Source organism: Oculina patagonica, chromosome 6, assembly GCF_052425735.1.
Source record: "Oculina patagonica isolate OP01 chromosome 6, crgOcupat, whole genome shotgun sequence".
In the NCBI taxonomy this organism is placed as follows: Eukaryota; Metazoa; Cnidaria; class Anthozoa; order Scleractinia; family Oculinidae; genus Oculina; species Oculina patagonica.
In genome coordinates this window covers 24,532,107-24,560,035 of record NC_135763.1, presented here as the reverse complement: position 1 = coordinate 24,560,035, position 27,929 = coordinate 24,532,107, and the positions used below count along the sequence as shown (strand labels likewise).

The 27,929-nt window shown below is 37.9% G+C and overlaps 1 protein-coding gene across 3 annotated transcripts in view; it reads left to right on the top strand.

Annotated features, from left to right (window-relative positions):
* The window catches only part of LOC144657726 (chromodomain-helicase-DNA-binding protein 4-like), a 39,996-nt gene that overhangs the window by 7,481 nt on the left and 4,586 nt on the right, over positions 1-27,929 (top strand). For 2 of the 3 annotated variants that reach the window (XM_078518072.1, XM_078518071.1), the window contains exons 6-41: positions 852-1,115; positions 1,379-1,407; positions 2,573-2,716; positions 3,005-3,181; positions 3,655-3,721; positions 4,016-4,062; positions 4,199-4,276; positions 4,886-5,100; positions 6,561-6,665; positions 7,066-7,104; positions 7,877-7,961; positions 9,742-9,807; positions 10,314-10,505; positions 11,029-11,165; positions 12,568-12,631; positions 13,051-13,188; positions 13,485-13,606; positions 13,956-14,129; positions 14,715-14,853; positions 15,274-15,405; positions 16,653-16,770; positions 17,056-17,180; positions 17,294-17,332; positions 17,810-17,863; positions 17,979-18,129; positions 18,639-18,772; positions 22,291-22,341; positions 22,748-22,864; positions 23,130-23,172; positions 23,940-24,032; positions 24,269-24,351; positions 24,710-24,804; positions 24,950-24,991; positions 25,959-26,103; positions 26,495-26,720; positions 27,181-27,312. In XM_078518072.1, the coding sequence (XP_078374198.1) occupies positions 852-1,115; positions 1,379-1,407; positions 2,573-2,716; positions 3,005-3,181; positions 3,655-3,721; positions 4,016-4,062; positions 4,199-4,276; positions 4,886-5,100; positions 6,561-6,665; positions 7,066-7,104; positions 7,877-7,961; positions 9,742-9,807; positions 10,314-10,505; positions 11,029-11,165; positions 12,568-12,631; positions 13,051-13,188; positions 13,485-13,606; positions 13,956-14,129; positions 14,715-14,853; positions 15,274-15,405; positions 16,653-16,770; positions 17,056-17,180; positions 17,294-17,332; positions 17,810-17,863; positions 17,979-18,129; positions 18,639-18,772; positions 22,291-22,341; positions 22,748-22,864; positions 23,130-23,172; positions 23,940-24,032; positions 24,269-24,351; positions 24,710-24,804; positions 24,950-24,991; positions 25,959-26,103; positions 26,495-26,720; positions 27,181-27,312 (4,062 nt within the window). The remainder of the gene's footprint in view (positions 1-851; positions 1,116-1,378; positions 1,408-2,572; positions 2,717-3,004; positions 3,182-3,654; positions 3,722-4,015; positions 4,063-4,198; positions 4,277-4,885; positions 5,101-6,560; positions 6,666-7,065; positions 7,105-7,876; positions 7,962-9,741; positions 9,808-10,313; positions 10,506-11,028; positions 11,166-12,567; positions 12,632-13,050; positions 13,189-13,484; positions 13,607-13,955; positions 14,130-14,714; positions 14,854-15,273; positions 15,406-16,652; positions 16,771-17,055; positions 17,181-17,293; positions 17,333-17,809; positions 17,864-17,978; positions 18,130-18,638; positions 18,773-22,290; positions 22,342-22,747; positions 22,865-23,129; positions 23,173-23,939; positions 24,033-24,268; positions 24,352-24,709; positions 24,805-24,949; positions 24,992-25,958; positions 26,104-26,494; positions 26,721-27,180; positions 27,313-27,929) is intronic. The other variant, XM_078518073.1, reaches the window with a different exon arrangement.

The window sequence follows — 27,929 nt, the reverse complement described above, 5'->3', positions numbered from 1 at the left end:
CACAAACAGACATTTTGACAAACAAAAGCCACTACAAAGAAATAAGGAGTTTCGAGTATTTAAATTTCCCCGCCAAACTTCAGGCTGAGCTCTTTGACGTCACGCACACATTACCAGCTCCAAGATGGCGGCGTACAGTTGTCAAGTTTTGGGCTACTTCAAAGAAAGATTTCGTACGGTTATAGCGCACGTTGGAGGCTGAAATTTTGGTGGATAACGTATCTTTGTATAAACTTTTTATTGGCGTAAAGAAAATAAATGGCCATTCTGGAGTGAACTTCTCCTTTAAGATAAGGAATAAAATCAAATTTCCAATAACTTATTCATTTACTCACTCAACATAAGATAATGTGGATCACTTCAACACTTTTCACTCTATCTATTGGGGAGGGGGTGGGTCTGGACTCCTGGCTTTCCATGCCTTTGCTTCCCACCCCTCCCTTAGTGGTTTCTGCCAGTCTGTGCTACTTCTGTTACAAAATATGCAATATTCCCGTTTCTCCAGGTTCCCCCACCACCTTCAGAATCACACTTCCAGCCCTCTCTAGAATTCCTCTCCCTTTATTGATGGCCTTCCAACTCCTGCCACCTTCCACTAACTGCAGTTATTATTGGAATTCTTTCATACATGCAACTGGTCAATGCTTGTCCTTATATGACTGTAAAATATCACACTGAGGATGGCAGATTGGTTTCTGCTGAAACATTTCTGCAAAACTCATAAGTGTCATGTTTTGTTTAAAATTTGTTTTATCGCTGCTTTTACTAACACTCTTAAACTGTAATCTTATAAGAAGCTTTTATGTTATTTGATTGAAATAACTACTTTTTACATTGGCTTTGTTTCACAGGAGACAGGAAAGCAAAAATCCAGGATGACGACAGTGACAGAGGAAGTGAAGCCAGCTCAGGTAGCAGATCAAAAAAGAGTAATGGAAGGGCAAGTGGTAAAACTAAGGCTAACAAGAAGAAGACTGATGAGGCAGCTGATGAAGACAGTGATACAAGCCAGGCCAGTGGAAAAACAGTCAAGAAAAAAGCAAGAAACACCCTGAAAATGAAAAAGGAAAAGATAATTATCAGCAAAAAGAAGAAAGAAAGGAAGAAAAGCACTGGTGAGGCTCTTCATTTATTTTAATGTTTGGTTCCGGGAAATGGCCATACTCCCCCACAGAAGGGATTGGAAATTCCTGGGGTTGGGAGAGATCCCAAAGGCCAAACATTTTATGGGAATACATGTATGAAGATCAAATAGAATTTCCAGAGGGGTGGGGGTGTCTTAAGAAAAATCCCTTCCGTAAGGGAGGTATGGATAATTTATGTGAACTACACAATAAGCTTTGGTGCCATTATGACCCTTCTTGTGTTTCTTTCACAGGAAATGATGAAGATAATGTGATGAGTGTGGTAAGTCACGCAATGGATAATCACATCCTTACCTTAGCTAGTCTTTGTTACACTGTGTGTTATGTATTTATGATTAAAACTGGTGCATCTGCAATATACATGTGATAATAGCACCCCTTCGAGCAGTCTGTGAATATTTTTTTTTTATTGAATGAAATACAAACATTTACAGTAAATCGACACACACACAAAAAAAAAATACAGGAAATAAAAAACTAAAGGAATAAAAGTACAACAAAGGAAAGGAAAATTACATAATCACTTGTTTACATGAATATTTAAAAACAATATATATATCTAGTGCCCACCTCTCTTACTTAATTAACACTAACTGAACTTTAATTTAGAAAAAAACTGTAATTAATAAGAAGATTAAATAAGTTCTGGACAAAAAGAGAGAAGCAATTGTCCTTTACTCTAATAATGGATCAGTGATATTTCTCAACACTGAGCCGGAAATTCAATTTGGCAATAAATTCTTCAAAATTGCATGTTTTAGATTGGAGCTTCTGACAATATAAGTAATATTTGGCAAACAATAAACAGAAATTGAGCTTTAAAATATTTTGGTTGTCTCCTGTGCCATCCATAACCCCAAAGAGCCTTTCCATTTTGGAAAACGAATAGCTAGTCTTTGTTACACTGAGTGTTATGTATTTATGATTAAAACTGGTGCATCTGCAAAATACATGCGATAATAGCACCCCTTCGAGCAGTCTGTGAATATGATATTGGCTCCTTTACCGAGGGAGTGGGAGCAGTGCACTCCTGTCAGTTTAGGGTAGGTGTGTGTGTCGCAAAGGTTCTTAATCCTTACCCTATGGAAGAATAGAAAATCCAAGTGGACAATGCTATCCATTAGACAGAGATTTATCCCCTGGATAGTGTTGTCCATCCATTAAAACAGCCAAGGCCAATTAAATGTGTAAACCACTAGATTTGTGGGGCTTGGGAAAATAGTCTGCTTGGGCCAGTTGCTCAAAGGGTGGATCAAACTATTCACCAAGTGAATCACTATCCAGTGGATAAGTGTTAACAAAATAACTATGCTATCCACTGAATAGTGACCTATATATGTGTATAGTGCTATCATTCCTTGAACAACAAGGGCATGGTGAATAAACAATGATTGATTCTTTTTTTTTTTCGTAATGAATGTTTTTAGGATGAACATCAGGATTACTGCGAGGAATGTGAAGAGGGTGGAGACCTGTTACTGTGCGATACTTGTACACTGTCATTTCACTTGAGGTGTCTTGATCCTCCACTTGATGAGCCACCACAGGGACGTTGGAGTTGTCCTGTCTGTGTAAGTCCTTCAATTTCCAAAAAACGTTAGTAACACAAAACATGATAAAATGACAAGTTTTGATGAAAGTACGAGAGATGACCTTTTTTGCCAATAAACAGTACAATACTACATTGTTAGACCTTCAAAAATCCACTTTGGTGATAAGGGTTGCACTTAACAGTCTTGCAACTAACAAACAGCTCTATAGCCCTTGGATTCCTGATCAAATTGCCTTGTTTGATTCTGATAATGAGCAGACTTTTCTGATAATGTGTTGACTTTGGAAAATTGATTGTAATTATGTAGGAAGATGAGATGACAAGTGACTCCAGTGAAGACATGCACAGTGATTATTGCAGAGTGTGTAAAGATGGTGGACAGTTACTATGTTGTGACAGCTGTCCATCAGCTTATCACTTGCATTGCCTGATCCCACCCATGAAAAAAATTCCTGGTGGAGACTGGAGGTGTCCCAGATGCAAGGTAACTGTCACTATTTTGCTGTTACTGACATTACATGTACTTCTATAAACCTCAATGTAATTGCAAACGAGGTAGGTAGGTTATGTTTGGGTCGAGCCTATAGTGGCCCATACAGGACAGAGCTTCTCCCATTTTCTGTAGCATGAAGTGACTAGGAGTATTTTTACTCCCCCCTTGATGGGCTGCTAGTCCATCAAAGGGTTACCCCCTAGCATAAGTTTGCCGGTACCCATTTATACACCAGGGTGGAGAGAGGCACTATAAGAGTAAAGTGTCTTGCCCAAGAACATAACACAATGACCTGGGCAGGCTCAAACTTGGACCACTTAATCAAAAATCCAGCATGCTAACAATTAGGCCACCGCACCTCCCATAAAAAATTCCAAACAGGACTGATTAAAACAACTTGTTGGAATGCTTTACACTTACAATAATGTTGATTTAATTAAATTTGAGTTCTTTTTTTTTCGTAGAGTGAACCACTGAAAGGCAAAGTTGAGAGAATTCTTCACTGGCGATATGTTAACTTGCCAGTTGAAGGTGAGGGCATATTTTTTCTAAACCTTGCAGTGTGAGGTCAAACACTGCACTATTACATTTTGTACCATACTGTTGGGAAGTAACAATACAATACCGTTGACACCCATCTTCAATTCTTTATAAACATGTTTCAGATATAGAACTAACACCACTGGTTTGTAAACTACATGTATTTTAAAGTAGAGTGTTATAGTACAGTAGGCTCTCGTGCTTTAAGTTGCACTGCCAGATTTACTTTGTAAGTTTTTAGTGGTACAGGAACATCTGTCAAATCTGTTTATTAATATGTTGTAGGTACCTCACTTGATTCAGGGGAGAACGAAGAGCTAACTGAACCTGAGGTGGGTATTAAGTGCAGTAAAGAGATCATTGGTAGCTCAGTTACAATTATATAGTATAATTGTTTTGAACACAAAAAGTGCAGTTCAGGGGTTATATTTATTTTTCTTGATAAAAGATTGGTTATTTGTTTTTCAGACCTATGAAACAAGGGAATTCTTTGTCAAATGGGTGGATTTGTCTTACTGGAATTGCTCGTGGATCACTGAACTACAGGTTTGTTGTTTTAGTTTCATATTGCCTAAAATGAATTTTAAAAACCTCCGAGAAAGGCAATAGAGAGATCCAGAAAAAAGGCAGCTATCTAAGCAATACAGTCAAAGCTGTTACAGACACCAAACGGGCAGGGAATAGTGTCTATAATGATGGAAGTGTGGGAAAAAGAGGTTCAACTGTATTTCAGCGCACAGTGTGGTGTGTACGCGAAAGATAACAAATGCCCTCAAGAGAGTGCTTTGCTTGTTGTTGCTGGTTTTTTTGGTAAAATTGAATCCAGGTAATCTTAGTATCTTCGATATATCTGAACCTAGCAGTATGCAGGATGCGTGTCACATACCAACCTAGTAAATGGCCCAGCTCACCATGAGTCTCTCGTAGCTCAGTTGGTTAGAGCACCCAACCGGTATCTGGGAGGCCATGGGTTCGATTCCCATCGGGGACTCAGAATTTTTCTTTGTCCCATGCTTGTGTCATTGTTGAAAAAAGCATCTTCATTATTCATCACGGAGCTTAAAATTTACCACATGTATAATTTACTACAACTTGCTTAATAGTTGGTTAATGGAGCTGCTATGAATAAGTTCTTTTATTGTTGCCAACATGTAGTTGGAGATTTACCACCCCAGTATGTACCGGGCATATTTCCGTAAGAATGACATGGAAGAGCCTCCTCCAGTGGATGATGGTGACGAAGACAAGGAGACTCCAGCACATGTTATACAAAACAGTAAGACAGAGGATGAGAGTAACCTTGAGGCAAGATTCTATAAATATGGAGTGCGACCAGAATGGCTACAAATTCATCGCATCCTGAGACACAGGTTAGAAATCTTTAAAGGAGCAATACGGGGCATGTGAGAACAAATCAAAGGTCTGTTGTACTTTGTGAGCCACTAAAAAGTACAACAACAGGGTATTTTTGAGACTATAAATGGAAATTAGGCTAGCTGTGAGGAGACCTGTGGGATGTTGATCTGATGTACATAGCGATGGGCATGTCAAATTATTAAGTTTTAATGGGTTTGAGCCATGTTAAAGCTACACTCTTAGAATAATTATTGCAGGGTTCCAAAGCTTCTTATGTAAGAATTCTTGGATGCCCAGCTCTTATAAGCTTTCTTGATAGCAAAGTTCTACAAGTCGCCCAGGCTCTGCAAGAGCACAGCTTTACATGTGAGAAAGCTTGCAGTAAATTAGCATCGACTAGGATCCCATCCAGTAGGAGTAGCATTGCTCATAGTCACTTAGGAATGTGTAATACAGAATTTGAAACATTTTTATCTTACTTTGATTTTTAGATGACTAAGTTTCTAGCCTTATGAAAATCGAATAAATCATGCAGGCAAAGAGAAATGTAGCCTGCGAACAGGCTTTCCGGAGATTTCCGGAGAGCCCTTGGACGGCGCGAAGCGCCGGCGACGAGATGCGAAGCGCCGAGAAAGAAAGCCTGCACGCATCTCTCAGGATATCGAGTGTTCGCGTCCAAATTTTGGACGCAGTGTGCTGATTGGTGGATTTTAATTATTTGTGACGTTGTCGATGTTTTTCATTTCCGGTAGAGACAAACATCAAAATAGAACGTGTCTGGTTTCAATTGCTCGTTCTTGAGAACGGCGTCAGCGACTGCTTGCCAATTTTTCGAGGCGATATTCTTCGCGAGAAGGATATTCTCCCTTACATCTGGTGTTCGAACATTTGTTCTTCCACTGGGCCACAAGATCAGAATTTTTACTCGGGTCGATTGCAGATCAGGGTCGATAATATCCTCAATATTCAGAAGTGCGTCTTCATTCTCGTGAATCGCGACGGCCGGTGCTTGAGGTCCTTGAAATTGCATTCCCAGCGATTTTCGAGCACTGGCTCCGACTCTGGGTCTGTGAACTGCATCTTCGGAACTCTGCCGTTGGCTGTCAGAAGAAACTTTCTGTAATTTTTAGCTCGCGGGCGACCGACCATTATTTGTTTACCTTAGTTTTGAATTTGATTTCCGGCGTGCGGTTTAAATGCTTTTGTTTAAATGTGACAATTGACAAGCTCATCAATCTGCGGGGTGCTCGTGGGCGGCATTTGCGATTCTCAGAGATGCGTGCAGGCTTTCCCCTCCTTTTTTGCCCCTCCGACCGAGCGCTCTCCAGAAAGCCTGTTCGCAGGCTAAGAGAAATGTATATCCTTGCTTTAATTGATCATTATCAACAGTTTTGTAAATGTAGATTTAGTAACTAAGTTTTTATCCCAGTGATTATTGCTTGGGCTAAGCTATGTTTATTTCTGTATACTCTAGGGTTACCAAACAATCCAAAGAAATGTACTTTGTGAAATGGCGAGATGTTCCATATAACCTGAGTACTTGGGAGAACCCAGAAGATCATGTTAACTCTCAAATCAGGTTTGGTCTTACTTGTTTCATTTGTTAAGTTTTTTGTTGCCCAGAAAAAATATTGATATTTTAGCATAAAATAAAAAATAATTTTGGCAAGGAACCATTTTATGAGCCCCCATTCACCTCAGACCTTTCTTATTTGGTTTTTGGCAATCAAGCATGCTGTGCCATGTGAGTAATCATTTTCTCCGTTTTCAGAGTGCCGCATGTTCCCTTCGCAGCAAGGTGAATCCCTCCCAACCCCCCTCATTATTTGCGGTTTTATAGTTCTCAGTTTAAGTTAAAGTTAAAAAAGAAACTTATCAGCAACTAGTCTTTATTTTGGGTAATAATTTGTACAATGTATTTATATTGGTAGCAAATATGCTTTATGTTTTACTTACAACAATTTTATTTGTTTTTGAAGTGATTTCAAGGACCACATAGCAAAATACAAGGAGCTCAGGTAAGGACTTACTCAACAGAAGTTTGTCTCTGCTTCTATATGAATGTGTAAGTTGGGGTTGTACACCAATTACCCTACCAACCAACCAACCAACTAGATGTTTGTGTACAATGTATATAACAGTTGGCTATGCAGTTGCCTCCCACTAGTGTGGTGGCTTACTTGGATTGAATTCTAGGACTTGACACAATAACAGTGTTGGCCGAGGCTTACTTACTCTGAGGATTCTGTATTGTCTCTTCCAGTTCCCTCCTTAAAAGTCAAGTTATATATCCAACACAAGAGACTGTTTCATCAGGATATCCAAACACTGAGAAAAGAGTTGAAAATACAGCGCACAGCAGAGTATTTTTGACAAGTTCTAGGTGTTTGGATAGCCGATAAAACACCATCTTGATGATTTGATGTATCTTCTCAATCAAAACAAAAACTGTGGAGTAAACCAAGAAATAAAATCGTAAATATCTATGCTAATCAAGACCAGGTTTTCAAACCTCCTTCACGGTTATGATTTTCCTTTGTTTGAACTTGATGAATTATTAATAAGTTTGAGAATATATCAAGAACAACCAGGGATGAAAAATTGTTATTGGAGTTACTCTCTTAAAATGATGTTTGTTTGTTTGTTTGTCATTTTGTTCCTTCCTTCCTTTATTCCTTCCTTCCTGTGTTTCTTCATTTGTTTATTCCTTCCTTTCTTTCTGACTTCTGTTCTCCCTTATGCAGTGTGGCATATGTTAGCTCTCTGTTTCATTGCTGTTTTTTTATAAAGAGATACTTATGAGAAGAAAAACACTACCAGTAAGAAGAAGCCCCATAAACACAAGAAAGTGAAGAAACCCACACCGATTGGTGATGTAAGTTTTGTTTACAATGTGACAAGATGTGTTTCATTTTCTGTCTCTGTATTAAGTAGAAAAACAATTAACTTTATTATCTGATATCATAAAGTTGCTGCATGCAACAAGAAAACCTTTTATCCTTTAAAGATGCCATAATAAAACAGTACTAATTCAATTTAGCAAATTGTTTTTTATCTGTACTGTACATTTTAAGGGCCCACTGACGTATATATTTGGACCCGTTGCTAGGGACATTCACGGTTGTATAGTTTTAGCAATTTTTCTTGTTTAGTTATGGTTGAATCTTTTACTTAGTCCATAACGTAAATATGACGTCATTGGGCCACGCCCATCATCACGTGACCAATAAAGAAAAAGTCTAAAATTTTCGATGTTTTGCATGTTACCAGAAAATCATTCATGGTGTCATGATCTGTATTTGTTTTTGTATCTTGGTAAGTATGGGTTTCATTTCATTATGGAAAATAATTTTTTTAGAGAGATTTAAAATATTGTTTTGTCCATAAAATTTTTATTAAAAATGATTCAAGCAAATGAATACTTAGTTATGTTCCCGACCCAGGTCGGAAAAATATAACGTCGAAAAAAAGTGAATCAAATTAAAGACCGCCAAGTATTTAGATTTTTTCTGCAAACCGGAAATCATTTTGTTAACGCATGCGTAATTCATCTGACAAGAGAACAGTGCGCGCGCTAGTTGTACGCGTACGCTTTTGAGATTATTTGCATGTGTAAAAAAACTGCTTTTACTGGTTCAATTTAATCTGACTGATTCTCAGATGTGAAGTAAACTATTAGTCAGGAAGTTTTTCGGTAGTTCTTATTGTTTCATCTTATTTGGCGAGCTTGACGAAGTGCTCGAAAGGAATTTTTTTTGCATATCTGGCGCGTACAGATAGAGTGAGTAACCCGTACACCCAATACAGTGCGCGCTCTTTTAGCACCTTAGCAACGCGCGAGAAATCCGTCAGTGGGCCCTTAAAATAAGTCTTAAACCTAATTAATTTAATATCATGTCTTCAATAACATCATTAATAGGTACTGATAACTCATGTTACTTGTTAACTATAATGACAATAATTATTAATAATGATGTGAAAGATAAGTATGATAAAAATCCTAGTGGCCATTTGGCCACCGTCTGCTCAAGTTTGGTCACCAGTGAAAAATTTAAGTCACTAAATTAAGCTCAAGCTTTCAATCCTACTTCTCAATTTAGTCACCAGGCTTTTGTTCCAATTTAGTCGCCAATTCCAGTTGTCATGGTGACTGAAATGGTCTTGACTTTGAGGTTGATAAAAAAGTTTAACGCAATCTTTGAATGTACCCCGGTAGTACTATTAAATGATAACTGATTATTTAAAATTAATATTTAAGGATTTCGTTCCTCGATGAGGAAGTAAGACGCATTCAGTAGGTTGGTTCTATTAATGGCTAACATTGCCCATGATGCATTTAAATTTCATTCACTGATTAGTTGGCAAGATGAAATTAGTTTGGTTTCTATTGCTTCAAGGGTCATCATCAACAGTAAACACTTTCAATTGAAACTTTGCAAGTACACTGTACATGTAATAATGCGATAACCGGTTTGAGCACCCATGAATACTTTGAAAATCTTCATGCCAGCATGGCGCAATGTTACTTAGCAACCACAGGGTCTCCCACTGTTGATTCCTGCAGCCTGGCTTTTGCTTTTTACTGTTACTTTTTTCTCAGCTATAATTATTTTAAATATATTTTTTTGCTAATGATGATCTTGTGACCTGTATAGGATGATGATCCTAATTCAGATTCTGAATCATCAAAGATTGATAATGCTGATAAACCTGACAACGATGTAAGAGACTTCAGAATAAACATGATCCTTCCTTAAATAAAGTTAATAATACACTAGTTCTAAATTATAAAAATGTAGTCATTTAAAAAGAAAATAAATTGCATGTAAATGCTGCATTTTTCCAGTCAGTGAAATAGTTATACTCTAAAACAACTGCTGAACTTGCTGTCAATCTGGCATAACATTAATGATTATTGAGTTATATTCCCCCTCTCCTTGGGAGAGAAACTCTTCTGTCATGAACTTAAAAACTTAAAACAGACATTTTTAGTTCTAAATATCTAGTATGTTTTCAGAGTTTTAAGCAGAAGACAACCTTAAATCCTGGATAACATTTAAATTATAGAAATTTGTAGGTTAATAAAGAGCTAAAAAATTGCAGTGCTGAAACTTACAGTAGCTTTTTTAAAAAAAAAATCAAAGGACCATGACACTTTTCAAAGATTTTTGTCTCTAAAGCTGATTTTTTCTTAGCTACCATTTCTCCATGTTTGATTCTTAAACAGCCACGTGATAAGTATGAGGAACAGCCAGACATCATTTCAGCCACTGGCGGAAAGCTGCATGAATACCAAATGGAGGGATTAAACTGGTTACGGTTCTCCTGGGCCCAGGGTACTAACACAATCCTGGCTGATGAAATGGGTCTTGGCAAGACAATTCAGACTATTACCTTCTTGTACACAATCTGGAAGGAAGTAAGTTAATTTCATCTTAAGAATTAAAGGGGTGTCGAATGGCAAATAAGAGAATTTGCGAGACAGCGAGACTGATATATTTTCTGCGAGCCCAAGACCTTTTTAGCCTTGCAAAAGAAATCGAGACGTCGAGAAGGCATCAAAGAAAAATTCGAGACGACGAAACCCCTGAAATTTGGCTTAAATTTTGCGAGACATCCATTTTTTGAAGGACCATTGACCACCCCTAATTAAGGTGCTCTCCCTCTTTCAAACTTTCATCTAGATCTTTACTTTCATTTCAAGTATGTACAAGCCGCAAGGCCCAATTCCCTTTTTGCACTTTATCCTTGAAAAACTTACATGTACTTCCAATTACTTTGATTAGATACTCTCACTCACTCACTCATCCTCTTTGCTCCTCTAACTGGAGCATAAGGCTAATTAATTTTAAATAGACTGTTTGCAGCCTACAATTATTTATATGCCTTTAGGATACAAAAAGGTCTAATTATTTGTTGTTGTTGTTTTTTTCCTCTCCCAGGGTCATTCTCCTGGTCCATTTTTAATCAGTGCCCCCTTGTCTACAATTATCAACTGGGAAAGAGAATTTGAGTTTTGGGCACCTGATATGTATGTCGTCACTTATGCTGGTGACAAAGTCTGCAGAGCAACCATCAGGTAAGTTTAAACAGCTGTCCTTGATTAATTTATCATGTTAAAGGTACAGTCACTTACATGGTACATGTACACTGTAAATATATGAATTATGAATCCATGCTGGAAAAAGGGTTTGTTCAATCTTGATTGGGAAAAGAATAGAATCTCACTATTTTGTGTAGAATCTCCAGAGCCCGGTTGTTCAAAACTCCGATTAGTGCTAATCAGCGATTAAATATGCTAATCGGCGATTAAAGTTTAACCAGCGATTAGATTGCGTTGCTCAAAGCCCGATTAGCGCTAATCAACGATTAAACTAAGGGTTAAATTTAACACTGCTCCGGGAGAAGATTAACTCACTAATTGGCCGATTAAACTGGAAAAAATAGCGGACTTGTTGTTTGTGAGACAAAGACGCCTGCGAAGTTTTCAATATAACGATACCATACTGGCTTGTTGCGATCAAAAACTACGACCTTTGTCGTTAAAATAGTTTTATTTATTTATTTATTTATCTTTTCTGTGTTAACTTTATGTTAAACTTTATAAAACAATAAATACAATACAAAAACAAGAACTACGGCCTTGCTTCGGCAGAGCGTCTATAAATAATTCAATAAGCTTGCATCGCTTACATCCTGCATCCAGTAAATTACAAACCTCGTAGAGGAAGATTTACGAAGCGTGGTCACGCTCTGAAACCAATTGTTCAAATGCTAGTCATCACTATGATTTAATGCGAGTGGAAACATGATTATTTTCGAATCATACCAGTTAGTTTTACGTCGCCACAGTTGTTTTCCTTTTACCACATGCAACACTATTGGAAACCATTGCAGTGTTTACTCAAGGAGAATTGCATTTTGGGATACTAATCGTCGATTAGCGAGACAATACAAGTGATTTTACACCAAGTACTAACCGTTAATCGGCGATTAACTAATCACGCCTCTAATCGGCTTTGAACAACGTTCTCAATTCCACCGATTAGCTAACCCGGTGTTAGGGATTTTAATCGACGATTAGGCTTAATCGTTGGTTAGTTTAATCGGAGTTTTGAACAACCGGGCCCAGATTACATGGGTCTCCGGATTTTCCTTTATCAGGGGTTGGCAGCTCTGGTATTATAAATGAAACATGTTTCCATCGACTCACAACATAGCTTGGAACCCACGTCCTGAAGTTTATGTGTTGACACACATTATTTTGTTACCTATCAGTATGCTCGTATACTTTAGTGGCATTGTCAGACTATGAAAACTAGGGGCAGTAAATAAAGTCTTAGTTGCTTAACCAAGAAATTTAATCACTGATCAATTTTCTAGTATTTGAGGACAAACACTTTAAAATACCCGGTACTATAGTTTGAACAGAGGTTTAAATTATCTTTATAGAGCCTATAAGTCATTTAATATTTTTTTAGGAATAATGATTTTTCATTTGATGAGGATGCTGTCAAGTCAGGATTAAAACCTCATAAACTGAAGGTTTGTTTTTTAATACAAGGCATTACTTTGAAATATGGGTTACAGTCATCATAATTATTAAATACTACACAATTTTTGGTTTGGAATATAGAGAAAAAAGGAAAAAAATGTACATCAGTTCTTTACACTAAAACAAAACCTAATAGGAGGTTTATTATTATTTAACTTTCCTGTCTGTGTTTGTCACTGCGTGCTCAAGAAGAATTTATGCGAACAACAAATTAAGGTGCTGTTTAACCGGACATTGAGAAAAAAAAATACCATATAAGATATTATTTTGTACTCATTACACACTTCTTTTACTCTTCTGGGTAAGGCTAGATAAGGAGTTCGATTATAGTAACTAATTGAAATGAGGTTTCAGTATTTATTCAAGGAAGAGTATGGGACTCAGAGACTGTGTTTTCTCTGTTTTATAGAAGGATCACCCTGTAAAGTTCCAGGTTCTGTTGACGTCGTATGAACTGGTGTCAATTGATATGACTACCTTGCAGTCAATTGACTGGGCTGTGTTGGTGGTAGATGAAGCTCACAGACTTAAAAATAAAGATTCCAAGGTGAGGCCAGGAAAAGTGTACAGAAAAAAAGAAACTATTGTCAGCTAATCAACTTGTCAGATGCCCTTCTACTTTTTGCACTATGCTAATTTAAGTGGTGGTTAACTCTTGAAATTTTTGACAAGGACTGTTTAGCTTGTGTCTTTGTCAACTGGATCATGTTGAGCTTATATTCAGTTTTTGTAGACTAGCTTTCAGGTTTGGACGTTCACTCAAGTTGCTACTCTACTTTTAATGTTACCTTTGTAGCAATTTTGTTTTGTAAAGGTTATTGATCGGCAGTGGTTCTTTTTCAGTTTTTCAAGATTCTGAGTGAATACTCCATTGATTATAAGCTGCTACTGACAGGAACTCCTCTTCAAAATAACTTGGAAGAACTGTGGAACCTTCTGAATTTCTTGGATCCAAGAGAATTCAGGTAGGTTTTAAACTTTCTTCTTTAGAAAGTGATTTATGATAATATTACAGCAATGAATACAAAAGTCCTTTTACCCAGTACTTAGTAGGTACACCTCTGACAAGGATCTTGACTCCCTTAACCTCAATTATTAACCTAGTCTTTTGTCTAGTAATGTATATATCCATTATATTTTGGAGGTTTTTTTATCGACCAGACATTACAACAAAGCAACATGAAAGCTGACATGAATTCTTACAGTAACAAATGATGTACCTTAATCAAATCAAAGCCTTGACTGTAAAAAATACAGAGTCAACTTTCTTGTGCTTGTTCTAAATATTTTGTGGTTTGTTTGAATTGCGTGTAGGAGCCAGAACAGTTTTCTGACCGAGTTTGAAGATGTTGCTAAAGAAGACCAAATCAAGAAACTTCATGATATTCTAGGTCCTCACATGCTTCGTCGACTGAAGGCAGATGTCTTGAAAGGAATTCCTTCTAAAAGTGAGCTGATAGTCAGAGTGGAGTTGAGCCCACAGCAAAAGTAAGTACAAATCTCTCCTCTTTCTACAATTCCTGGCTTATAAATTGTGTAAACTGACAAGGTAAGGTAAAGTCTGCTTCGAGCCTAGTGGCCCATAAAAGGCCGTAGCTTATCCCGGTTTCCGTAGCATTAAGCGACTAGGAGTATTGCTACTCCCCCCTGGATGGGATGCTAGTCCATCGCAGGGTTACCCCCCAGCAGTAAGTTCGCCGGTACCCATTTATACACCTGGGTGGAGAGAGGCACTGGGGGAGTAAAGTGTCTTGCCCAAGAACACAACGCAGCGCCCCGGCCAGGCCTCGGACTCCAGCGCGCTCGACTCGTAGGCGAGCGCGCTAACCATTAGGCCACCGCGCCTCCCACAAACTGACAAGAAGAGAACAAACATCCAGGCAGAGAAAAGCATAATGTTTATTTGCTCTTTTGTCCGTTTGTTGGTTGGTTTGTTCCTTCATTTGTTGTGCATTCCTGCATGCTTGAAACCTGTATAGATTGATTTTATCTCATTCTATTCTACTTTATCCGTTCATTTTAATTTTAACAAGTGATTTCACTAACTTTTGTTCACCTTGTTTGTTTTATCAGGAAGTACTACAAATACATTTTAACAAGAAACTTTGAGGCTCTTAATACCAAAGGATCTCACCAAGTGTCTCTGTTGAATGTGATGATGGAACTAAAGAAATGCTGCAACCATCCTTACTTGTTCTCTTCTGCTGCACTGGTATGTGTCACACTTCTTTTTCAATCAGAGCATCTGAGTCAAGAGCACAGTCCTATCTCTAAGAATTGAATGAGTCAGCAGTTTTGTCAAAAAACATTGCTAACTAATGCAGAATATCTTAATCATGCCATGCTGGCATGACAAGTTATTCACGGCTCCTGTCCTTACAGACGCTCATGCTTTCTTCTGATTGTATTATTGGAATCCTTGCGTGCTTCGCAGAGATTTACCAAAAATGACAGTGTTCCTCTGGCAGGTTTAGCAGTGAAGTTATTAACATTATATTTCATTTCTTGGGTCAGTTATGTTTTCTGTCAATGCAACTACCGGTACATTTATGTCTCTTTTTAGCTGCCCTTATGTTCTTACAACTGTCATAGAAGCAGTTATTAAAGAAATTTTGTTTTTTTTTGTCATCAGGAAGCACCAAGAGGCATCAATGGCAACTTTGATTCAGCAGCTTTGACTCGTGCCTCTGGCAAGCTAGTGCTGCTGGAAAAGATGCTGAAGAAATTACAAGAGGAGGGGCATAGAGTGCTTATCTTTTCGCAAGTAAGAGAAAACAGTCATTGTTTATAAGAAAAGTGAAAGCTTTAAAGGTGTATAATTAGGGAGGCCCACTGTCTACTTTTGAAAATAAGCTCATCAGGGTTGGAAACTAAAATTCAGAGCAAATTGCACTCGCCCAGATCAGTTTTCACTCGACAGTCTTCTTTCATTAAAAAAAAAAAAAAATTTAGGCCTCCTCCCCCTACGAATAATAAAATATACAACTAAGCTTTTTATTACATTTGATATTCCCTGTGCCACTGTGGTGGTCGATCCCAAAACAGACTACAGTCTATTTCTTCAATGAAAAATTGCCAAAAATAGAACTTACTCCACAATAAAAATACGAGCACATTTACTTCAAAAGTTGAAACGCAGTTTTATTTGATACATATCACCAAATTCCTGTTGTTTGCAAGTAAAATTGTACAGAAAAAGAGGCGGGAAATTGCCATCTTGCTGGGTTTCACGGCTCGGTGGATGAGTCAATGAATTCATGACCAAAGGTATTACTTTGTACAAGTATGTCTATCATGTAACAGGCCCCAAACGGAGGGCATTTTTTGTCTGTTTACGAACGTGAACACAGCTTTGTTTGAGATTTCAAAATGTTGGTAAGCTATCGGCTTGAGGACAGTGTAGATTATTTTAAAGTGGCAAGTAAAAGTTGCGCTTATTTTGAATAATATATTCTGGATATGACAATCGTACTCGCCAAACCGGGCGAGTGATCCGTGATTTGTACTCGCCTGACAGTTTTCACACTCGCCTGGGTGAGCGGGAGAGTGCTAATTTCCAACCCTCCCTCATGAACATTGTGACATAAAAGTCTGTTTAATGAGGCCTTCCAAGGGGAGTGGCCGTGTCGCATGTTTCTGAGAACCAATGTCGCTTTGCCAACAGCTGTAAATGTCGCTGCGTTTTTTCCGCTATTGTGTTGCTGTCGCGCTGTGCCGCTATCGCATTTCAGTGCCATAATGATGTCGCTTGGCGCTGTTAAAATGTTCGTGTGTTGCCAGAATTCAGGGTCATGTTGCTTGTCGCTTTTACCCCTTGGAAGGCCTCTTTAATGTTTTACATGCAAGCTCACGACTTTCTTACAAATGGCATAATTTCCTCCAGTTATAAGGCCCTGATTGTTGGTTTCTTCAGAGACTGTCAATTTTTGTGATGATTATAAGAGCTTGTCATGTTCAAGCTAAGGTTGTGAATTGACTTGATGAAAGTATCTCTTAATATTTTTTAACTAGATGACAAGAATGTTGGATCTCTTAGAGGACTTCCTTGAGGGACATGGTTACAAATATGAGAGAATTGATGGAACCATTAATGGATCATTGAGACAGGAATCAATTGATAGGTTCAATGGTGAGTCAGCTAATGTTTTCATCTCAGTGGTGTTCTCAGGTTGACATTCTCTTATGCTGTAGAGTTTGCATCATTTTAGAATAGAGTGATAAAAACAATGAATGGTACACAAATTTAAAAAAAAACGAACTGTACTGTATGGTGAAACTGGTAATAAAAATTGATTAACATACCACATATTGAGGTAGTTAATGAATAAAATAATTGTTAGTTCACTTAAAAATGGTGAAGAATATGCAAAGAGCTCCTACTATTGTTAATGTTTTCATCTTTTGTCTTGTTTAGCTCCAGGTGCACAGACATTTTGTTTCCTGCTGTCTACTCGAGCTGGAGGTCTTGGCATCAACTTGGCCACAGCTGACACTGTCTTCATTTACGACTCTGATTGGAATCCACACAATGATATTCAGGTATGTAATGCTCAAGTTTACATCAAACTACAGCTAAACATGCCCAAAACCAGCTTGACAAAGTAGTTAAAATCTTCTAATTTTGTTTTGCACGCCTTCTTATTACTCCTCAGGCATTCAGCAGAGCGCACAGAATTGGTCAGAACAATAAGGTACACTATTAAGTAGTCAATGTTTCAAGACTTTTCTCAAGTAACGCAAGAGAAAAATGCGATGAAAGTGGCAGACACAAAAAGGACTGCTTTAGGGAAAACTAACTTTGCCAGTCCAAGCTTTTTTTTTTTCATTTACAGTTATGTTCTGAGTGACATGTCTTGGAAAATTATTGACATACGCTGCAAACTTACTATACTACAATTTTGCAAAGACTCTTCTGTGTTTTAGAATTTATCTGACACCTACCAACTTCATCACTTAACTTTGATGGAAACACTAGATCATTATAATATATAGCCAAACCTAGTTACAAGTGGCAGAATGATTTATAATTATTTGCTTGACTCATACGCCAAAATTTTGAGAGAAACTAGACTAAGCGTGAAAATGGCAACTGTCATTGGACATGCTGGAGGCAGGACCCAGCTGCGTTTGTGTTCTAATATTTGTTAATACTCTCTTTCTTCTTCTAGGTCATGATCTATCGTTTTGTTACAAGAGCCAGTGTTGAAGAGCGCATCACACAGGTATCGTTTTTGTACAAGTATACAGCCCATGAATCTCAGTGTTAAATTCCACTTACATTCACACCAACAGCAAGTTCATGGTGTAATGCTAAAATATTCAATAAATTTAACATAGGTTGCCAAGAAGAAGATGATGTTGACACATCTTGTGGTAAGACCTGGTCTGGGATCAAACAAAGCAGCTGTGATGTCCAAGAGCGAGCTGAATGACATTCTCAGATTTGGTACACAAGAACTTTTCAAAGATGACACTGCTAAAGATGGAGGTGAGACTTGTTTCTTTTGACTAAAAGCTCTTTTGGCTTGTTGTTACTTAGCAGATAAAAGACTAGTGGAAATAAATTTGAAAATAAATCATGTCTCCCATCCAGGCTTTCAGCCAGGATTTGAAAAGTTGGCATTCAAACATTTTTATAAGGTCTGACTCCCACCCTCCCAGAAGGGTCTAAGGACAACGTTTAAGAATGCAAGGTGTATTTCTACAGTTTTGAGTACAGTACTAATTTATTTGAAGATTTCCCACCTGAATGCCCATCTGGCTAAAAGCCTGCTGCCATCTAACTTATTGACCAAGTAAATTTTGAAGGTGACACTTCAGGAGATAAGTCCAGGATTGACCACTTAAAAGTTACACGCCACCTATGATAGACACCACAAAGTATCCTCGTTTTTAATCATTTACCAAAACACATATTTTTTCAAATATGAAGTATTAGGAGAATAGCTAATAACGCAGTCTTATATGAAGTACTTATTTAACTGTACTTTGTTTTAGACTCTGGTGACTCAGGCCGTATAGACTATGATGAAAAAGCTGTTCTGTCACTGTTGGATCGGACCAGTAGCCATGATGATGCCCCTGATGAAGAGAAAGACATCATGGCCAATGAATATCTTGCTTCATTCAAGGTAAGATGACGATTAAGATTCTTTACTCATCTGTGACTTCCTGACTGGCCATTATCCACCTCCAAAATTGTGCTTTCAGTGTTGATAAGGAAGACATTTTGTTATCCATTGCCAGGTTAATGTTATTGCAGTTTTTAAAGTCCTGCAAACTAAAAAGTACAAACATTGTCACTGCTTTCGCTGTCAAGGGGAATGCTTTTAAAAAATTCATTAGTTTTTAATAATTTATTCTGAAAAATACACATAGCATCGCTAGAAATAAATCAACAGGTTTCAAAGCTAGTTAATCTGTCACGGCTACTGGTATACTTGGAAAAAGAAAGAAAATCCCACCTTTTTTTACATGTATGGGATATGGAGATGAAAGCTGGTGATACTCCTCAGAATGTCCTCTAAGGGTGGAAAAGAGACAGCTTACTACTCATCCACGGGTTTCTAAAAAAAATAAAAAGACACCTGCATTGAAGTTTCTTGGATGTGGCTTTACCTTTCACAGTGTACAGTGTTATTAGCTTTAAAATTGCACAAGAGCAGCTTATTGGTGTTAGCATGTCAAAAGAGAAAGAACAGGACAACAGCCTTTCTCTTGCTGTACTCTTGTAAGGACTTCTCTTGCTCTTACTGGTTTGTATTGATATTAATTTACATGACTACAAACCTAGCATTATGACATGCAATATTAAACATAAGTGATCAGGGCCTGTAGCCTTAGCATTAGGCTAACAGAGTAGTATATCACTTAAACAATATATTATTTAAACTAATAATAAATGATTAGCATGTTTATAGTAAATTGCTTGCTGTGGAGTGTCTGATTAAGATATGATCTAGACACTTGATTCAAACATGCATACATTAACACAAGATTGTGAGCCAGCATGGCCTGCAGACTTACTGTTAGACTGCGCGGTAGTATATGTTCACACAGTTAACCTGTTAAGAACCTGTAAAGAATAGGGACAGTGATCTTTTCAACAAAATCACAAGTGACACTGGCCATGTATTATACGACTTGCTCCCACCCAATCGTAACAGAGTTCTTAGAGAAAGGGGCCATGACTTCATACTCCCTAAAGTAAAAATAGGGCCCCAATGGGTCCATGTGTTTTGCTGCTAGAGCAAAGCCTTAGCAAACATGTTGATGAAAGACAAGTGAGTAGAAATTCAAATCCAACGTCTTTTATTATCTGTCACTTGTGTGCAGGTTAATAATTGCACTTTATTGTACTCACTTTGTGTTAATTCAATCCTGATAATTTTAATGATAATAATAATAATAATAATAATAACTTTATTAACGTGTCAAATCTGTAGTAGCTGAGGGGAAAAGTCCCCTCTACTAATTGTGGACACCTAACCTGACTAACTAAAAAACGTAATTAATATATATATATAATAGAAAATATTTATATACAAAAAAAAAAAAAAAAAAAAACCTAAGTACAAATATATTAAAATTCTGTTTCTTTATCTATATTAAAATATAAAAATTAAAATTATGTTAAAAAGTAAAAATTATGTCATGGCTGGCAGTCATTCTTGACATAGTTTGCATCCCCGACAGTCACTGATATTAGCAGCCAGCGCAGTGAGGTCCCGACCACGTATACCGCATTTGAATTGTTTTAAAGATGGTAAATTTCTTAGTATAGGTGTGAGAGCATTCCAAAGTTTGGGCCCTAGGTATCGAAGAGAGTGTTTGCCAAATGTTACCGAAGAGAATCGGGGTTGAACAAATTCAAATTGAATTCAAATTGAAATCAAACACAGCAAACATAATTTAATTACCAGTGAGTTAACGAAATGTCTTTGAAATCATTGTCTCTTTGATAAAAAACAGAAAGACGGGGTTGAACGTAACGCAAAGTTCATTTTGAAAGCGAAAGTTTACAAATAATTATTATCATTCGTCAGTCATCCCTTCACGCATGAACACACGTCGAATTGCAGTGTCTTCACAACAAGATCGGAAGATCGATAAGGACCAATTTTTGAATAATCGAATTGATTCTTCGAAAGTTCGTTTTCTTAAAGTTTTAGAAATTTGTGAAGTTGGAGGATTCACTGAGGACTGCGTAGCCGTAGATGCAGTGGCTCGCTGGACATCAAATTCTATTTTTCACGCGGCGTTTAAGTAATCTTCACAAAATAAACATGTGGCGCCAGCGCGTCTGGCAGTCAAAAATTCATTTTTCAAAAAACTTTCCCTTTCCAGCTATTTTTAGCGGGGCTTATAGTACCTACCTGTCAGTCGTAGAAAAGCTGAAATTTAAGGATGAACTGTTTATTACATGAATACCGTGTTTTTAATAACTAGTAAACAAACTGGTCGCACGCATTTAAACACGAACTGACGAATGTTGCATTTAATATTTCTTTGTTTTCGACGGTGTGAACCACTGAATAAGTTTCTTTCCCATTGTGATGTTACTAGTATTAATTCGTTTCTAGCTGTCTTTTATATAGCTCGAATACAGCTACAATTAGCGGTGCAGACCAGCATGATGTTACTATATTCCTTTCCAGCTGTCTTTGCGTGACAAGTTACACGTTCATACATTTTATTTTAAAATATGAAGTTCAGAGTTAATACAGTACTAGTACGCTGTAGACAGTGTAGACAAGGTGAGGGTAAGTTTATTTTCAAAGCGAAAGTTTACAAACTGTGCACTAACCGGTCCTTCGGAGAAAATATTTATGACCTTCGGCGAGGTTCCAAGTCTTCGCTCTTTTCGTAAATGATGGAAACTGAATAATTTTCTCATAAAACTGGAGTGGTCGCGCCACAGTTTGTTTTCTTTCCCAATGCGATATACTTTTAAATCGGTTTTCTGTTTTCCAACGTGTCGAACGTGGTTTGCGTTCGAATACTTTGGCCCGTAACTTCGAATGCGATCGGCGCTACGGTTCATTGGTTTCGATTTTGTTTGTTCATGGATTTGATTGACATCGGTAGTTCAGATTTCTCCTTTGTTACGGCACTTACACCTTACGGCACAAACTTCAGCTCTCAATGTGTTTTGCTTGCAGCCATTGCGGCTGCAGCAAAACACAAAAACGGAACGATTCAAACGGGCTTTTGTAAATAGATGACTTTTTAAATTTATTTCTTAAAATTCTATGTAATACATATAATAGGTTTTCTTTATCTAGTTTTAGCTTAATTTAGTTTGTTTTTTATTGTAAAGCCACACGTGTGTTGTGACTGATTTCTTAATAAAGATTTCTACTACTAATAATAATAATAACCTCTCATAATAACTAATAAGTCATTAATATTTAAGTACTTAATCAATTAGACAAGTGAAGATATCTGGTAGTAGTCAAATCGCATATATCCAATCTTTTGTGATATCATTTGATGAGTACCTGTCTAAATGAATCTAGGTGAGCCGATATCACTACTTCTGGTGATCAGTTAGGTGAATTAGTGATCCATGGTGTGTCGATGGAAATTCCTGAAACTTTCTCTTTCTGTGTCACTTCAGTAATGAAAAAATGTGCGTTTTCTGTATCAGGTTGCCAGCTATGTGGTGAAGCAGAAAGATGAAGATGTTGAAGTTCTCAAGGTATGCCATCTTGCTCTTTTCCGTTGCAGAAAATTTGTTGTTAAAAACGAAAGCAGTTTGATGGACGATGGCTCTCAAATATCAGTAGTTAATAAATGTTTGTATTCATTGTCACATTATGGGCTTTATAAGAAACTCGTGTAGCATGCGGTATCCACGCAGAGCGAACAAGAATTGGTTGGCTCTTGCTGGCTCTGTTGTAGTAGTGTATCTGCCTTTGGGTGCCAGAGGTTTTTCTTGGGCTTTAGTGCACGAGAAGGCCTTAAACCGTTTGTTTATAAAAGCACAAGAAAATCCCCTGGCACACAAGGAGTGTGTTGCCTACATGCTTACATGCCTACATGCTTTCTAACTTTGAGGTTACAAAACAAATCTAATGTTGTATGATATCTTTGATCACTAACAGCAAGACGCAGAGACTGCCGACCCTGACTACTGGGAGAAACTTCTGCGGCATCACTATGAACAGTTCCAAGAAGATGAAGCAAGGCATCTCGGGAAGGGAAAGCGAATTAGGAAACAGGTAATGTCGGGTCTTACATGGATACCTTAAATCTTTCAGCTAACGGTAGTTCAGTGGAGTTAAGTGTAGGCCGTTTGTGTTCCTGGAAAAATTAAAAAAAAGCTATTTTGTCACAGCGCCTTTTTTCTATGAGAGTAGAAGTGGATACTAGCGCATTGCTGGATCAAACCAAACGTAAATCATGCTGGGGGTAACATACATTGTTCTATTCCGTATTGCTACAGTATATATTGCGTATTGATTTAAAAAATCTTTTCTTCCACAGGTCAGCTATGTCGATGGAGGCATGGAAGATCAGGAAGAATCAGGTATACTGACTGTGCAGTAGAGATCTGTTTATTCCAAAAGTCAGCTTAAGTGCATTCCCTCTGCTTTCAGATTCATTGCTAAGATTGTTTGCAATCCATCTCAGATGTCCCCAGTTTTAACCATCCACATTCCTTTATCATCTCAGTTTTTCCACTCAAGTTAACTATTAATTTGAGTTTGAAGCATTGCAGGAATGGCTTTAAATATAAGTTGCCCGTGGTGATGACTTTAATTTGCAAAACATATCTAAAACAAAAATCTGTTAGTTGCTTGTTTACACCATTCCACCTTTCTGTCATTCGCCTTCAGTCAAACTATTTTTAGTGAACTGCTTTTTAGGAACATAGGCGGCGGAGCAGGGGTACAGGGTGGTCTGTAGCCCCCACGTTTTCGTACCGAAAATATCGCGAGCGCAGCATAAAATTGGTTTGTCAAGATATTCCTTCTCGTGAGTGAGTTCAAACATCTTCAAAACTTCCTTGGAAGTCTTCGGGAAACTTCGTTTATCTTCGGAAAAGTTCGAAAAACTATTGAAAAACGTTCGTATGGCCTTCGAACAACAATCGGAGAATCTTCGGAAATCTTCGGTCTAGAAACTGCTCAGAAAACAATATGAAAACCTGCCGAATTTTCTGGGGGCAATCTTCGCTCCGCTACGTTTCAAAACGCTCCGCCGCCTCTGAGGAAACATAAGTTCCAAATCACATGTCTGTCAACTAGCATTCAATGTCAGTGTACTGAATTGTTTTTCGTTTTCCGTGTCTAGCCTGGACCAACAACTTGTCAGACTTCGAAGACGACGGATACAGTGACGTCGACGAGGAGGAATCAGATGAAGAATTCAACCAAAAAACTGAAGGTAAAATGATAGACGTAAACGTTGCTGATCCTAGCAGTATGCAGGATGTGTGTCGCAAATGAACCTACTTGTTAGAGCGCCCAACCGGAATCTCGGAGGTCGTGGGTTCGAATCCTGTCGGGGACTCCAGTTTTTTTCTTTGTCCCACGCTCGTGACAAGTGAACGTTTCATCTTTATCATGATAAACGTTGTTTGCTATCTATTGCCAATATTCACCGTGTATTTTCCATTGTAGGTCGTCAGAGAAGAGGCGGTCGAGGCGCGTCTGAAAAGGATGTCACCCCACCTCTGCTGGCTAAAGTTCAAGGCAACTTAGAGGTACGGTATTTAATGCATTTATTGCATGGGGGATAAGTTTTCAGAAGAAATCCATCGGAAGATATTTGAACAGCTGACGGAGTGTTAGTCTTTCATCAGCGAAAATTGTGTATGGTTAATTTGCGATCTGAAGTCCATGTTGAAAGTCGACCAAGTGAGGCATTAGTATTCAGAACAAGTATTCATTGAAGGCCATTCAAGTGATGGGTTCTTCATGTGCACCGCGATAGACGAGCACACAGCGCAAGGGAGGAAACCATCGCTTCTCTCTCTGCGCTGCTAAAACTTAAAATAGATGTATGATAGTCGTTAAGTAAAGTTTACTTTCGTCTCATTAACGAGGTTCTTATTTGTTCAGGTGTTTGGCTTTAACCTGCGACAACGGAAGGCATTCCTGAATGCAGTGATGAGATATGGCCTACCCTCTCCTGAGGGTTCTCGTCGATCTCAGTGGTAGGATGTGCTTTTGAATCGATACGCTTCTGGTTTTGCCATTACTAAAACTTCTATCAAATCTCGTTGTGTAATCTAAACAGAACACTAACAGGTTTTTCAGTGTTTCTCCTATTTTAATTTTAATGGCTTTTGTATTTTTCAGGTTTGCAAGAGATCTCCGCGGAAAATCAGAGAAAGCATTTCAGTGAGTATAGCATTTAATAATCTTGATAAAATTGATATTTTTTCCACTTTGTGTAAATTACGTACCGTAACCGTACTCAATTTCCCTTAGCCTTGCTTCTCTTCATTCTCCGATTACGAGCTCCATTTTAACAATAGAGTGTTTCTGTCGAGGAACTATCGGCTGATAGTTGCCCCGCGGAAATTTGATGTTCTTAAAACAAATATTAGCCCGAGAAGCGAAGCTTCGAGGGCTAATATGCTAGTTTTAAGAACATCAAATTTCCAAGGGGCAACTATCAGACCGATAGTTCCGAGACAGAAACACTCTATTGTCTTTATTGTTCACCACTAAATTTTATTCCGCGCGCACATACAAAAACGAGCATCGCGAATTATTTTTACTTTTCAGGATAAAAAACTCAATTGAAAGCAGAAATTTAACAAACGAAACAAAACCAGACAAGAAACCCACTAAATGCAGTGAATTTGGTTGGGTTTTTTGTCTGCAGGCAGCTTGTTTACAAAAAAACAGTCACGGGCGGGCACTATCGATCCGGGCATTTTTCACGGGAGGGCACTATGGGCTGATAGTGCCCTCCGGCGGACGGGCACTATCGCGTCACGTGTTCAATTTAAACCAATCAGAATCGGAGAAAATTTAGTGGTGAACTATAATTGGGGTGGGGGGGGGGGGCGGAAAATAACCCAACCAAAAAAAAAAAAAAAAAAAAAACGCGCGCCAGAAGACAAAACGTACAAAAAGGTCAGTGTGGTTATGCTAATTGTAATAGTCACAGGGTGACTACGTTCGTGCAGCCCTTCTTTCTTACAATAAAGATACTCTTTATATCGGAGGCTCCGCTCACCCAAGTACTTTTCAGGGAGGTTTTAAAATAAAATTAATAGCATAAAAACTAAATGAATAAAATGAAGTAAAAAAAGACGCAACGTGTTGTACAATTATAATAATTGTGGTTTACCTGCAGGGCATATGTGGCGATGTTTCTGCGTCACCTGTGTGAGCCTGGTACAGACAACAGAGAGACATTTAATGATGGAGTGCCTCGTGAAGGACTGCACAGAACACAAGTGTTGACCAGGATCGGTATCATGAGCCTGATAAGAAAGAAGGTACAGTAACACTGATCAATGTCTGTTTTTCAGTGTAGGAAATTTAAACCCTCTCTGGCCCTCTTCCCACCTCGGGGTCAAGGCATCAAATGAAGAAAGTGTAAATTAATGTACTTTCTAAATCGTTTTTTCCGAAGTTCGCACTCCGGCAGTATGTAGAAGAGAAGCGAAAGAACATGAAACAAGCTTGCATATTGTAAGCCACGCATTTTCAACCTTTTCCTTATTTTTAACGTTAGCCATCCTCAATTCGTAGTGATTGCCTGTCTCCAAATTGTTGGGGTTTCAATGATTTCGTTTGCTCTCACGCTTTTTTAAAACCAAGCTGAAGATAATAGTGACCCTGCAATGTTTGCTTTCGTTTTCATCGTGTTTGTTATACTGTTGTCAGGTGGAAGAGTTTGCTCATATCAACGGCTGGGAAGCATATCCAGAGGAGGACAACTTAACAGACAAACCTTCAAGTAAGACCTCATCACGTGTATCCACACCCATAGCGGAAGTCGACAGCAAGAAGGCTGAACCGGAAGTGGTTAAAACCGAGACAAAACCAGAAAAGATAGACCAGGCAGAGGAAAGCAAACCAGAGCCAATTGAGGTTGACAATTCTGAAGCAGGTATGGAAAGAAACTCAGAAAAAATAGCTTGCCTTCACAATTTTCCCAGCTCGGGCTCCGCCCTTTTGCCCATTGGGCAAGTAAGCTTGAAAAGTTACTTGTCGTACAGGAAAATCGACTTGTCCTGAACGACCAGACGCTGGATTGAACTTCCAGAGTCCCAAGCTCGAGATGTAAATTCTCCTAACTGAATGACATACGTTTCTTTTATGTTTGTTTTGAGAATTTAGTTGAACATCACGACAATCTCCTAGTTTACGATTTTCTTTCGTCAGTCTCGTACTGAACCTGTTTGCTTGATAACATATTGATATTGCGAAGAGAGACTGTACGATTGTTTCACCTTATGTCCTTGTGATTTAAAAGGTTAAGCGTGTTCGTTATGTGACAAAAAAAAACCCCCTTTTTTCTAAACAAGGTCAAAAGTAAAGCTAAAGCAGGCCTATCTAATTTCTTGCAGCGAAAACGAGCGAGAAAGAAGACAAAGATGTTGTGAACCCAGAAAATGGAGAACCAGCTAGCTCTGCCGCAGACAAAACTGAAGAAAGCAAAGATGTGGCAAATAAAGACAAACAGGACCAAGCTGAAGATGGTAAGTTTTAAAACAGTGCCCTTTCTTAAATCGTTGAGTATGGCTGTTTTCAATTCCCGTCAAGAAATGATTTATTTTCAAAAAGTTTAGAGTAATCTTATGGAGCTGACAGTCTTTATATGGTTATGATATCATATATGGTTATAGTTATGAGATCATATGTAGAATGAACACGACTTACCTTTATGCTAATTTTTTTTTTTTTTTCTTTCTTTTTTTTTTTTTTTTTTTTTTCTTTTTTTTTTTTTTTTTTTTTTTTTTTTTTTTCTTTTTTCTCTTCTAAAAATAAAAATAAAAAAAAAAAAACAAAAAAAAAAAAAAAAAAAAAAAAGCCCCAAAACCCGAAAACCCCTAATGTAAGGGTACTCGTGACGTGTATTTCTGCGTACCAGTTTACTATGCTGTGTCGTAGTTTGTTATATACGTTTTTTTCTGTGTGTTATCACAAAATATGTGTAATTATTTCCAATTTAAAATGCTTGGACCTTTCTTTTCAAATAATTTTAAATTCCATATTTTCTTTTCTTTGAAAACTCATATATTATTGGCAGCTCTTATTACAAATTTTGCGATCATAAGAAGCACCATTTCGACAGTGTAGGTTTTTTGTATGCCAT